The sequence below is a fragment of the Ictidomys tridecemlineatus genome, chromosome 2 (genome assembly GCF_052094955.1).
Source record: "Ictidomys tridecemlineatus isolate mIctTri1 chromosome 2, mIctTri1.hap1, whole genome shotgun sequence".
Taxonomy (NCBI): Eukaryota; Metazoa; Chordata; class Mammalia; order Rodentia; family Sciuridae; genus Ictidomys; species Ictidomys tridecemlineatus.
This window is the reverse complement of record NC_135478.1, coordinates 203,064,992-203,079,764: the sequence shown is the minus strand read 5'-3', so window position 1 is coordinate 203,079,764 and position 14,773 is coordinate 203,064,992. Positions and strand designations below refer to the sequence as shown.

The 14,773-nt window shown below is 33.6% G+C and overlaps 1 protein-coding gene across 4 annotated transcripts in view; it reads left to right on the top strand.

The window, feature by feature from the left end:
* The window catches only part of Cdk14 (cyclin dependent kinase 14), a 701,075-nt gene that overhangs the window by 421,032 nt on the left and 265,270 nt on the right, over window positions 1-14,773 (top strand). For all 4 annotated transcript variants that reach the window (XM_078040445.1, XM_005334679.5, XM_021732783.3 and 1 more), the window contains one exon: window positions 2,206-2,268. In XM_078040445.1, the coding sequence (XP_077896571.1) occupies window positions 2,206-2,268 (63 nt within the window). The remainder of the gene's footprint in view (window positions 1-2,205; window positions 2,269-14,773) is intronic.

The following is a 14,773-nucleotide window of genomic DNA, read 5'->3' as shown; positions in this document are numbered from 1 at the left end:
TATAGATTTAACATTTGTTTTATTAAATTTCTATCCTTTTAAATATTTCTCCCTGTTTTTACTCCTAAACCCATCATAGAAAATCATCATCATCATCTATAGTATCTACCAAGTATCAGGAAAAGTTCTCAAAGTATTATGGATATTTGCTCATGACTTTCCCCCCAAACCATATGGGGTAGGTGTACTAGGATTATTATCATTCCACAGATGAAGATAGTACTTATATACAGAGGTTATGTAGATCAGGGCTACACAGCTAGTGACAGCTATGTGTGTATATCTGTTATGTGTGTGCACAAGTATACACACACACACCCACATTTTCATACCCTGGATCTAAAGAAATATGGGTTTTAAAATTTAAAATGTTTGCAAAACTTTTTATCAAAGATCCAAAGAACTAATTTCTGGAGAAGGTCTCTACTACAATTCATTATGCTAATATCATTGGAAATATACTAAGAACATCATTCCCATGTCTAGAGGAGCAGAAATGTTTTCCCATTTGTGTTAATCAACTTTCCATCATTTGTCACAATTCCTGAAAAGATCAATTTAAATAAGAAAAGGTGTAATTTGGCTCACAGTTTAGTCCATGGTCATTTGGCCCTGTCACCTTGGACCTTCCGTGAATCAGAACATCATGGTGGAAAGCACATAGTGGAACAGAGCTGCTCACCTTATGGCAGCCAGAAAGCAAAGAGAAAGAGAGAGGAAGGAAGAGACTGGGGATAGAATAAACCTTTCAAAGCCATGCCCCCAGTGAGCTACTCCCTCCCAGTAGGCCCCACCTCTTAAAATTTCCATCACCTCCCAATAGCACTGCCAGCAGGGATCAAGCAAGCCTTCAACACATAAACTTTGGATGTGGTCCTACATATAGACAGTAGTTATGTGTCAGAATGTGTTCTACTAGCACTTATTCTGTCCTGCTTTATTTGGCTTTGCCTTACATATAGCAGGGGGACCGTAATATAGTCTAAAGATTTCAGAAAGGCCTCCAGAAGAAGTTATATATAAGTAAGACATGAGCAGCAAAGGATGAAAGAAGTTTACCAATTGTAGAGCAAAGCCAAATGGAACATTATGCAGCACTGTTCTTAACATAATACGTAGCTCACTGTACTATTTCCTGGTGTGTCTATTCTTTTCCCCTGTACATCTGTTTTATTGCATCATGTCATGGTGACTAAGTGTGATGCCTAGTACATAGCAAGGGCTCAAGAAGTAATAGGATAAATGAATGAAGAACAAATTCTGCTCTGCATCCTCTGTATCCTCAACACTTACCATCGAGCATGCAATAACAACTCAGTAACAAAATTTTAATTGTCTTGGTGGCTACAGCAAGGTTCTTGAATATATTATAAAACTCATATTGACTCAGTAAGTCAAGCCTAATAATGAGACACAAATGCTCCTGTCCATTGGCTTTTACAGGATAATTAAATATTTCAATTTATAGTAGCCATAAGAGAACAACTCTACATACTTTTTTCAAAAATTGTGTGTAGTTCACAATATAAACAGAAAAGGAATTAAGAAAAAATATAATTATTGTCAAATTGAACTTTCCATATTTAATAGATTAACACCATAAAATGTTATCTGGGGATATTCTTGTTAGTATATATTTGAATATCTTTGCTTTATAATTTTAAATGTATTTCTGTAATTTATAGAGTTTATTTGCTCACATATATTTAGGAGATGTGGAAACTTTATTTTTTGTGAATATAGTCATGAAAAATTTAAATAAGTACAGTGATAAATTTTACTAGAGTAATAGATTTAGAATGTTTTTGTCTTATATGAAATAAATAATAAAAACCTACATTTGTAATTGGAGAATATGAGTTAATTAAAATTATTATTTGATTAGTTGGCTTTTATTTTTATTATTTTAGTCAAATTTTAGTGATATATATTTAATGAGGAGGAAATTAAATGCTTGACAAATTATGGACATATATTCCTTTTAATTTATAGACATGTTTAACATAAAACTTAGAGGTAAAGATAATGATTCAATTGTGGTTAAAAATGGGGGTGGGGAGCATACAGTGGATGCACTAAAAAATTCACCCACTTGTCTTGTATTTGCTTTGTTCAGAAGGTAATGGTGACTTTGAAGTAGAAAAATATTGATTCATCATGTTACAGCCAGAGGGATATTAATACATTTTCCCTTTTTCCTTCTAGCACACTGATTTATGTCAGTACATGGACAAGCACCCTGGGGGGCTCCATCCAGATAATGTGAAGGTAGGAAAAGAGATTTCTCAAGCCAACGGTTACCACTTTCTATGTGCATTTTACTTAGCCTAAGTCTAACATCTCTAACCATAATTTAAAGTTAAAATTTTCTGTGTAAAGAAAAGAAATATAGTCATTGCTTCAGTTTAGTTGGTAGAAACTTTTATCATTCAATATTTTCACTGGAGAATATTTATTTAGATCACATTCTGTTTTTTCCTCATGGAGAAGCATTTGCTAGCAGTGAGTGGGATACACTGGAATCCTATTTTAACACTGTTTTTAGTAGAGGAGTTCAGTATCTCTTATCTAGAACCCCACACATAAGTGACATCTGATTTCAACATAAAGCATGGTTATGATCCAAAGTGGTGTTATGATGTGTTCATAGTATATAAGTTTTCATTCATTTTTTTTAAATGGTTTTGTAGATTGAACCCAGGCTTTTATGCATGCTAGCACTCTACCACTGAGCCAAATCCTAGCCCCCCCCCCCGATTTCTCATTTGTATGTATAAAAGTTCTACTATCTACTGCTTCTTTTAATTTCCTTTACTAGAAATTTGATGACTCTGTTTCAAAAGAATGAAATTCTGAGATTGGGCCATCTTGAGAAATCATTACAAAATTTCAAGCTTAAAACAAGGGACTCTCCTTAGCATATGTTACGGATTAGAAGATTCCAAAACTATATCTGAAGACTTAGCATGTTTACATTTTGTAATTCAAATGGCTTCATTTCTTGATCCTAAGAACTAGTTGAGTATTATGCATGCATTTGAAGTAACATGATTAGTCTTCATTCCTTCCATTTGTTATTTACATCAATCTTTGCATCATAATGTATTTTTTTGTTTTGTGCTTTTTACTTTGCTTTTATACCTATATTTGCATACATGGTATTTTGAGTATTTTTTTCTTTATAAAAATAATAACCTAGGGATGGGGTTGTGGCTTAGCCTTAGAGCGCTTGCCTAGTAAGTGCAGGACCCTGGGTTCGATTCCCTGCATCACATAAAATAAATAAATAAAGATTAAAAAACTAATAATACTTATTATCTTTTTCACTTAAAATATACCATGAATAGTTTTTAAAATCAATTTATTATGACATAACAGTCTTTCAGATAGCTGTATATTATTCCATACTCTGAATAAACCATAATTTTAACAGTTCCTTATTTTGGAATTTTAAAATTATTTACTGAATATTGCTCTTATAAATGATCTTAGAGTAAATATTAGTATAAAACCATTATGATTTTATTTATCTTGTATAGATACTTAATGATCTTGCTTGTTAAGGCAGAGATACAGTTCCTCTATTCATGAGTTTGACTAGAACTTTTGCCTCCAAGACTATAAACCACAGATGACTGTTTTCCTTTACTCTTCCCAGCATTGAATATAGCTGATCATTTTAATTTTTTGCCATTCTGATTAGTAAGACTAAAACATGTTGGTATTTGACTCCTGGTGACATAGAGCATCTTTTTATGTTTCCTTACCATTTTAATTCACCTTTTCAATATTGCTTATTCTTACACATTGTCCATTTTCTTACACATTTCTTACCAGTTTTGGTTTTCTTAATAAATCATAGGTGTTTTAATATTTGTGATATTAATAACAAAGGCTTTTATGGTGGCCAGTCACACAATTTAAAAACACAGAAACTTGTAGGAAATAAGTAATTGAATCAATGTGGCACTTATGTCTATCAGTTTAATGATTTTTATATATCCCTCTTTTCTTGAAAGATTTCCTTTATTTATGAATTTATGATTTATTTATTTTTTCATAAAAATCTGGCTTTTGCAATAGTTTTTTTTAGTAGTTGGGGAAGAAATTTTAGCAGATGAAAATACTTTAATATTTTGCCCAGATTCAAGTCTAACTGTATCAATAATGTGTAATATCCTAAAAGTATCTAACAATATAAAACATGAACATGATTTTATTATTTAACATTTCAAGAACTCAAGTTCTCTCGTTTATACATTTACATACTTTCTTCTGATTAATTGGGTTCAGAATCAACAGTACAAATGCATTCATACTCCTGTTTACCACTCTCACCTAGAAATCTGTAGAGAGGTATTTACCTTTAGCTGTGGGGAGCCCAAAGGACTAAGAGCCACATTTGAAATCAGCAGGTATTCTGAAGTACTTTTGACTTTTGGACTCAAATTAGTGATTGGATGGAATTAAAGAGCTATAGATTTTTCAAAGAGTCATGATATCACTGGGTTTTATTATCCTAATTTAGTTTTCTCAATACCCCTCTTGATGTTGTTAGTTGTGGCTAAGTGCTGTAGAGAATTTTATTGGTGAAACAAAGAAACAAAACTCATTTCACAAAGCATTTTTGTCTATACCCTCAAGCCATCATCACTAGTGATAGTTACATTTTTACTATATATTCTTCCGTTCCATTTTATTTTTTCTCTTCTCCTCTGGGTGGCTGTTTTTCAGTATAGTCTCTCAAACTATAGTAGCTCTTATCCATGTTTCACATGTTTTTCTTTCATCTCATGGCCCTTCATCATATTTCAGATACTTAATATTTACTAGTTATTTCAAGTCCAAGTTGCACTGTGGCAATAAAAAAGCTTCAAATACTGCAAGAGATGCTTCCTCTTAGGGTGCAGTGAGAGAGAAACAATGCTGAATGAGCATAGAAATAATGTTGAAAGAATTAGGTGTGACACCTGCAATGAATCTGGGTATTGGTTACATACAGCAGGAATCATTTCCACTCACAAGTTGTCTAATGCAGTCACAGATTGATGCTGTACTATATATTTTTGCCTCTAAAAGAATATGATGTGATTTACCATATTGCATATCATTTTGAATAACTGAAAGGCTGCAACATAACATATAATGATATGGGAACCCCTTCCCCCATAGCTAGTAAAATCATGGGTCCATGAGGATTTTCGAAGACAGTTCTGACAACTTTAATTCTTGGCATGGTTAAGAGTGCCAGGAAGCCTCAGTAATCATAGGATATACCATGTATAATGTAATATAATGTAATAATTACATTTATATTTAAAATAGATTCTATATTATATTTAATATAGATTCTCTTTTTACTGCACTGAACCAGAATCAAAATTTTAAAACACTGTAGGTTGGAAAAGTGGGCATTTGCTCAGACTAAAAGAGAATTCAGGGATCCTCTCATGACCCACAGAGCCTCCTTGCTCTCTGAAGCCCTGCAAGGCTCAATACCCTCTCCCTCAACCCCTATTACTCCGTAGACTGGAGAATATGTGTGATTACAGATGATCCTAGTCTGTTGCTCTCCCCATAACCCTATAGCCTGCTGACCTCCATTGCTTCTTACTCGGCCAACAGGGGAGGGAAAGTAAGTTGACTTTATTTTTTGCAACCTCCATATTAACAATCGTGGTGGGCAAGTGGGAAGGTATCTGGGAGAATGAGAGACATGGTGGTGGGCAGGTGGGAAGGTACCTGGGAGAATGAGAGGGTTTGACCTGGGGTGCTTCAGAAAACAGGTGTCATGCATCTAGGTAGAATATTTTTGAGAGTCTTCTTTGGAGAATCTGATAAGTCTAAGAGAATAGTCTAAAAGAATTCAGACAACTGTACAATAATTATTCTAGCTAAATAAATGAATTCAGCAAAGTAGTAGGATATAAAATCAACACCCATAAATCAATGCATTCTAATACACCAGTGATAAGTCCACTAAAAGAGAAATTAGGGAAACTGCCCCATTCACAATAGCCTCAAAAACAAAAAACAGACAAAACCTTGGGAATCAATGTAACTAAAGAGGTGAAAGACCCCTACAATGAAAACTACAGAACTCTAAAGAAAGAATTAAGGAAAACCTCAGAAGATACTGGATACTTTGGATAGGCAGAATATCATCAAAATGACCATACAACTCAAAGAATTATACAGATTTAATGCAATTCCTATTAAAATCCCAGTGAACTAGAAAAAACAATTATGAAACTCATTTGAAAAAATAAGTGACCCTGAATAACCAAAGCAATCCTTAGCAAGAAGAAGAAAGCAGGAGGCATCACAATACCAGAAATTAAACTATACTACAGAGTCACAGTAAGAAACATGGCATGGTGTTGGCACCAAAACCAACACATAGAGCAGTGTTACAGAATAGAAGACACAGAGACAAACACACATAAATGCAGTTATCTGGACAAGGGTGCCCCAAGTGTTCATTGGAAAAAAGATAGCCTCTTCAATAAATGGTTCTGGGAATACTGGAAACCCATATGTAGCAAAATGAATTTAAACCCCTCTCTCTCACCCTGCACAAAATTTAACTCAATGTAGACCAAAGACCCTGTGCTTAATAGAAGAAAAAGCAGGCCCAAATCTTCACCACTTCAGCTTAGGAACTGACTTCCTTAACAGGACTTATAAAGCACAAGAAGTAAGATCAAGAATCAATAAAAGTAAATTTTTTTAAAAAAAATAATTAGGAGTACACTCTAAAATAAAGAAAAAAAGTATAGCATAGTAAATACATAAACTAGTAGCAGCCTTTTCTCATCACCTACAGGATGTACTATATATAACTGTGTGCTATACTGTTATACAACTGGCTGCACAATAGGTTTCTTTGCACCAGCTTCAGCACAACCCATGACATTGATTGCACTGCCACTTATGCCAGCCACAACATCCCTAGGGGTTGGGAATCCTTCAGCTTCATTATCAAGTTTACTGTAATACAGTGTGCCATGTGATGCCAATAGCAATATCATGCACCTCGTGTTATTATATCTCTTCATTGTATCACTTTTTCTTATGTTTGGTTTACTCTTGTAGTGTGTTGTTACTTAGGAGCGCACACACACAGCCTACATGTGGAGCAGACTAAATACACTCTGTGATGTTCACAAGATGATGATATTGACTAACAATGCATTCTTAGGACATTAGAACATGTCGTTAAGCAATGAGTGACTGTGTATTGTATATATGATGTATGCATGTATATATTTAGGACATGCACATATATATTCAAAACTTATATGTGTATATACACATTTGCATATGTTATGCAAGTGAGATAAATACTTACAAATAGTGAACTTCAGTAGACCATGTGGGGAAGGTGGCTTGCTCTTGGAGACGGAAACAATGCATCAAAACTGGTAGCAGAAATTCCCATTTTCAACTGTTAAAATATTGGTTTTGATTCAACAAATACTTTCTTGAGTACCAAACATTCACCGTTCTACTTAAATCAATTTCTTGAATACAACTGAATCTCTATCTGATGATTCAGATTTCGTTGTTAAATACTGAACTTCAATTAAACACTGTTTTATCCTTTTTCCCTGGAAAAAAAAAAAGAATCAATAAGAGGGATAGATTTAAACTAAGAAGTTTCTCCTCAGAGCATACAGAATGGGAGAAAAATCTTTGCCACATGTACCTCAGATAAAGCACTAGTCTCCAGGATATATGCAGAGCTCAAAAAACTTAATGCCAAAAAAAAAAAAACAACCCAATCAATAAATAGGCTCAGAAACTGAAAAGACACTTCAGAGAAGAAGAAATACAATTGATAAACAAAATAATGAAAAAAAAAGTTCAACCTCTATAGCAATTAGAGAAATGCAAAACAAAACTAGATTTCATCTCAAAGTTATAATGGTAATTATCGATAATATAAGCAACAATAAATGTTGGTGAGGATATTTGGGGAAATGTACATTCATACATTACTTTTGGAATTGCAAATTGGTGCAACCACTCTGGAAAGCAGTATGGAGATTTCTCAGAAAACTTGGAAGGAAACCACCATTTGACCCAGCTATCCCACTCCTCAGCTTATACCCTAAGGACTTAAAATCAGCATACTACAGTGACGCAGCCACATCAATGTTTATAGCGGCTCACCTCATTATAGCTAACCTATGGGACCAACTAAATGCCATTCAATAGATGAATAGATAAAGAAAATTATCTATTTTAAGGCTAATGGAATAGTAGCCTTAAAGAAGAATGAAATTATGGCATTTGCTGGTAAATGGATAGAGCCAGAGAATATCATGTTAAGCCAAATAAGCCAATCTCAAAAAACCAAAGACCAAATGTTTTATATGTGGATGTTAATTCATAGTAAGGGGTGGTGGGGGGATGGCTAGGGAAGGATAGAGGTACTTAGGATTAGTCAGAGGGGAGTAAAGAGAGAGGAGGGGCTATGAGAATAGGAAAGATAGTGAATGAATTGGACATTATTACCCTATGTGCATATACAACTACATGAGTGATGTGATCCTTCAACCAGAAGAAAGAGAAGTTATACTCCATTTATGTGTAATGTGTCAAAATGCATTCTACTGTCATGTATAATTAGAACAAATTTTTAAAAATATCCTAGCTAAAAAATACATAAATTTGAGTAGGCAAAGTTGCTCCTATTGATTAGATTTAGAAAGATACAAATGACAACTTTGAAATTAATTTTTATTAATTGTCTCAGAGAAGTAAATAAAAATCATGTATCAATTTAAAAAAACCTTTTTTTCATTTTTTTATCGGTGCATTATAGTTGTACATAATGGTGGGATTCATTGTTACATATTCATACATGCATAAAATATACCAATGTAATTTGTCTAATATCATTCAGTATTTACCACTATTCTCTTTCCCACCACCTGATCCCGCTACACGCACATACACAAGTGTGCCACATTTTCTTTGTCCATTCATTCACTGACAGACCTAAGGACTGGTTCCATAATTTGGCTATGGTGAATTGTGCTGCTATAACATGGGTATACATGTAGCACTATAGTATGATGACTTTAATTCTTTAGAACAAATATCAAGGAGAAGTAAAGCTGGGTCATATGGTGGTTCCATTTTTATTCTTTTGAGAAACCTTCATACTGATTTACATAGTGATTGTACTAATTTACAATCCCACCAATACTGTGAAAGTGTTCCTTTTTCTCCACATCCTCCCCCAGAATTTATAATTGTTTACATTCTTTAAAATTTTTTAGTTGTAGATGGACACAATACCTTTATTTTATTTATTTGTTTATTTATTTATTATTTATATGTGGTACTCAGGATCAAACCCAGTGCATCCTGTGTGCAAAGCAAGTGCTGTACCACTGAGCCACAACCCCAACCCTTGTTTACATTCTTGATGGCTGCTGGATTGAGATGAAATCTCCATGCAGTTTCTATTTGCATTTCCCTAATTGCTAAAAATGTTGAACATTTTTTAAATATTTGTTGGCCATTTGTGTTTCTCTTGAGAAATGTTTGTTTAGTTAGTTTGCCTAATTGTTAATTAGGTTACTTGTTTTTTAGTTTTAAAATTTTTTAGTTGTTTAATATTCTTGATATTTATCCTCTGTCAGAAGAATAATAGCAAAGTTTCTCTCCCATTCTGTAGGTTTTTCTCTTCACATTCTTAATTGTTTCTTTTGCTGTGCTGAAACTTTTAAATGTGATGCCATCCCATTTTTTAACCCTTGGCATTATTTTCTGAGCTTTAGGGATTGCATTGAGAAAGTTGTTGCCTGGCACAAATGCTGGATGGAGTGTAGATCCTATGTTTTTTTCTGGGAGTTGCATAGTTTCTGGTGGAATTCCTAGGTGTTTGCTCCATTTTGAGTTGACTTTTGTCCAGGGTGAGATACAAAGATCTAGTCTCATTCTTCTATATATGAATAACCAGGTTTCCCTTTTTTAAAAAATATTTTTTAGTTGTTGATGGACCTTTATTTTATTTATTTGTATGTGGTGCTGAGAATCGAACCCAGTGCCTTATACATGCTAGGCAAGCACACTACCACTGAGCCACAACCCCAGCCCCCAGGTTTCCCATTTAAACCATTTGTTTAAAAGGCTATCTTTTCTCCAGTGTATGTTTTGGTACCTTTGTCAATAATCACTGTGGGGTTTGTCTCTGTTTATTAACTTCTGTATCACTGGTCTGTGTGTTTGGTTTTGTTTGTTTGTTTATTTGTTTGTTTGTGAGGTTTTTTTGGTAGTGGGAATTGAACTCAGGGGCTCTTAACTACTGAGCCACATTTGCAGCCCTTATTCATTTATTTATTTGTTTGTTTTGGAGATAGGGTCTCCCTACATTGCAACTCACTAAATTGCTGAGCTTGCGACCCTCCTGCCTCATCCTCCCAAGTTGCTGAGATGATAGGTCAGTGTCACAGTGCCTGGCTTATATCTGTTTTTTTTTTTTGTCAGTGCTATGCAGTTTTTATTACTATAGTTCTGTAATATAATTTGAAGTTAGATTTTGTGATACATCTCATGTTGCTTTTATAGCTTAGAATTGCTTTAGCTATTTTGGGACTTTTATTCTTCCAAATGAATTTTAGTACTCCCCCCCCCCCAGTTTTGTGAAGAATGTTTTATGAATAAAAAAGATTGGATTGAATTTGCAACCTCTTCAAGGTGGTTCCTGGACTCAGTTCTCTGCTTGCCAGTTGAGAAAAACAGAACACTTTTCTAACAGCTGTCACTTTGTAACCTCTTGTTCAAGCTACTTTTCTTTGCCAATTCTGTCCTTTTGTTTCTTGGTGCTTTAACCCTCCCTTCTGTGGTGAACCAGCTTGCTCCAGTGTACTCTTTTCTTGTTCTTTGTTTAATGCACCTGAATTTCTGAGTCTCTAAGTGACTCTGACTTTTCAATATTGAATTTCAGTGAGTTCCCTTTTACCCATCTCTCTGAGATTCAGTACTCCTGCTGCTTAAATCCCAAACCATGGAGCAACTGGAAATGCAAACTTCCTCTAATCTGCCATTGGTATGTCATATTTAAAAAGTATAATTTAAGAGCTCTTGGAAATTAAGAATATAACAAAACAACAATTGAAAGATGGAGATTCAACAGTTGAAAAATAGAGATGAAGAAAGATAAAGATGAAGGATCTTACATGTGAATAATTTGAGGAATAAAAACAGATGAGGAAATCATTGAATAGTTACTAAAACTATGGCTTTTCCAGATGTGAAGGGTGTGAATTTTTAGATGAGGAGTGTCCATTAAATGCCCAAATCATTTCAGATATTCATTATTGCAAAATTTCAGAACACTAGGTTCAAAGAAAACGCCTGCAAAAGGAAAACAGGTTTACTACATAGAATCAATAGTTATAATGGGCTTAGATTTTTCAAAAGTAACACAGGAGGGGAGATGGCTGTGGGACAATAGCTTGAAATTGAAAGTAAATTATTCCCAATCTGGTTTTCTACAGGACTTTTAATGAAGTGTGACAGTAAAATTATCACTTCCAGTTTTGCAAGGCATTGGAAATTTTGCCTGTCTTACATCCTTTCTCAGGAGGCTACTTGAGATGTACTTTATTCAAACTCAGCAAATAAACCAAGGAAAAGATGACCAGGAAAAGATTTAACAGAGTCCAAAACAAAAGAGAGGTAAAGAAAATCCCTAGGACAGGGATCAAGGAATTCTAGGTTGACACTTATGCTGGGAAAGCAACCCCCATTGGAGACAAAAATCTAAGCCTCCAGGAGAGATTTCATCAAGAAAAAATTGTTAGGTGGGACCCTCATGTGTCTCATCAGTATTACAAGGCGGAAGAGGAGTTTAGTGTTGAATTGGTGAATAAGCACAAAGAAAACTAAAGGAAAACAAGCCAACAAAGAAAAGAATTAGCTCTTTACTAATAATACCAGAACCAGGAAAAACAAATTTGGGGGGGTGGGTAGCAAAAATATTCATACCAAATTTCATTAGTCAGCTGTAAATAATGTTTTCTGAATCATGATTTAGACATTAAATATGGACTAATTCAAAACAAAGCAAAAAAACCAACCAAACAAAAAATACCTTTTTAAACGACCCTACTATAACTAAGCCCAGTCCAGGACCTGTGTCCTAGAGCCGTGGTGGTCCATTCTGGCTCCCTCGCTTCATAGAATTTAATTGTCAGGATCATTGAGCTGCAGGAACTTGTAAAAGGGCTTTTTGACTCTGTGTCCAGTGTTTTTTTTTTTTCTTTCCATATACCACATGATTAATACATTAAATTACTATAATTACCTTGATTACTTATGATGTTGTGAGTACTCAGCCACATAGTTTTATCATGATTTTCATTTTAAGATAATAGTGATGCCTTTTCTGAGGGTATGAAAAATTTAAAAATAGATGGATGCAGCCCGTTATTGCCTTGTGTTTTGGCATCTGAATTGCAGAGCATGGAAGCAGACAGCCCTCATTACCATGTTGGTTTCCATGGGAGGCCACTCACCTAATTATGCATTGGTTTTTCTTCACTGTTTGCTAAGAGACAAGGCACTCCTCCAGGGTTACATTTAGGATCTGCACTGCAGGTGAAATTGTTCTCAAAGAAGTCTGACTATGACATAGTGACAGATGTCTCATGGGTATTTCTATTTGATGTATTAACATATTTTTTCATGTGGTGATATTTATTGTCACTTAAATCTATGAATACAAAATAAGGAACATAAGAATAATATTTACTGTTAACAGCTGTTTATAATGCTGTGCTAGATATTAATTAAAAGAAAACTAATTGAGCTAAAATAATACAGCAAAATTGTTCTACAAAAATTTAAAGAGATGTGAAAACTAGGTGAGATAAGCTATTATATTTTAAAGAGCATGCCCTTTTAGCAGTTCTGAAGCTCTGTGTTTGAATACTTCATAGAACATTAAATGATGAGATTGTAATAAATATTGGGTATTTATTATGGTGATCAAAAGAATAGCACAGTGATAAAATTCCTTTGTTTCTAAATTTGTCAGTTTTGACTTCTAGTTTCACCACCATGTAATATAGAAAGATGATATATAGAAATGTTTTAAAATATTTATCTTGGGTTTTGAAAATTTACATATTTTCTGTGTTTCTGTTTTGTACATAATTGTTTGTTGTAAAAATGTAAATATTATGCACTTGAGACTAGATTGTCCTTAGTGGATGTGGGCAGAATTTCAAGCATTACAAAGGAAGGATGGAAGCAAAAACAAAAACAAAAACAAAAAATCCCAGTTGGAACAGCACAGAGCTCCTTATTTCCATGGTAAAATATGGAGCATTTTGGCTAATTTTGTACTAATTTCCAACAAAACATTTTTTAAAGTTTTTTCATTTTTGATGAGTATTCCTTTCTTGATGAATATTTCCATTTTTGAGGAATACATACTGGGATAGATAATTTATAAGAGAAGGAGTCAATATTAAATAAATTTCTAGAATCATTTTGCTACTTTTATTAGCTGCAGAATGTGTTTATTATCAATATGGCATTCTGAAATAAATATGCACTATAAAGTAATTGTTTTTCTTTGTAAGCATTGTACCAATTTTTTGACAAATGAGTAATTTTAGCAATTAGTTACTTGGAGGGCAATTTGAAACCTGAATCAGAAGCCTGGGGACATTGTCCTTGTTATAAATATTTATGATGATTAAAGACATAGCTACCAATGTCTAGAAGATAATGGGGATATAGGAAAATGGTTAGAATTATTTTTGAAGGAATACTTAATTTTCCCCTTTTAAAAACTATTCATTCAAACTGTATTTAAGAGTGGCTATCATAGATGAGTACAAAAATTTTATTAGTTTGTAATTTTATAATTATCTTATAATTTTCAGATTGCCCATTCAGTTTTTAAAATGACCATCCTGGTTAAAACTTCCTTCTTTTTAAAAGTTTTTTTTTATATACTCCTTAAAAATTGATAAGCATGAGAGACTAAAAACTGTTTCATGGAAACCAGAAAAATATTAATTGATTCTGTCTTCAGTTGATATCCAGAAATGTGAGTGTTCAAATCTTATTACCATGATGAGATTGAATCTTCCTGTGTTTCTATGTAATATACTTCAGTTTCCATGGTATAATGACTTTTATAGAAGGTTCCCTGCAAAACCTCATTTGCTGTTTTTTGAATAATTGAAAATGACCAAAGATTTTGAACTCCCTGCTTTATTCTCTAAAGAATCTGAATTCGTGTTGGCATAAAGCTGACTTTTGTCTTTTATTTCAATAAAGATACTAATTATAAAGACCTGAGGTTTGTTGTGGTTGAAAAGTTTCTATTTTTCTTTCATAGTCCAGAGCACAAGCAGGTGTATAACAGATAGAATAATGTTATGCCAAATTAAGATTGTCTTATACAGATGGCTCCAAGAATTGATTCCTAAATGAGACTTCCTAATGTTCAGATGGAAAATCAAATGACACCAGATTTTCTCCATATTCTCCATTAGAGCTCTCATTTAGCTCATAATGATTTTCTACTATGCATAACTGTGAATATTTCAGAATCTTTCTTAATTCTGCCTGTTAGGAAATAGTACTGTTTCATTTGACTATTAAAGAATTTGACTATTAAAGAATGTTTTAAAAAATTCAACACCCTGTCTCAGCACCTGTCCAGGTTTCTTCTGAATATTTTCATCTTATTTTTTTATTGTAAGAAAATACCTTCCATATCTAGAAAGTGGGGATC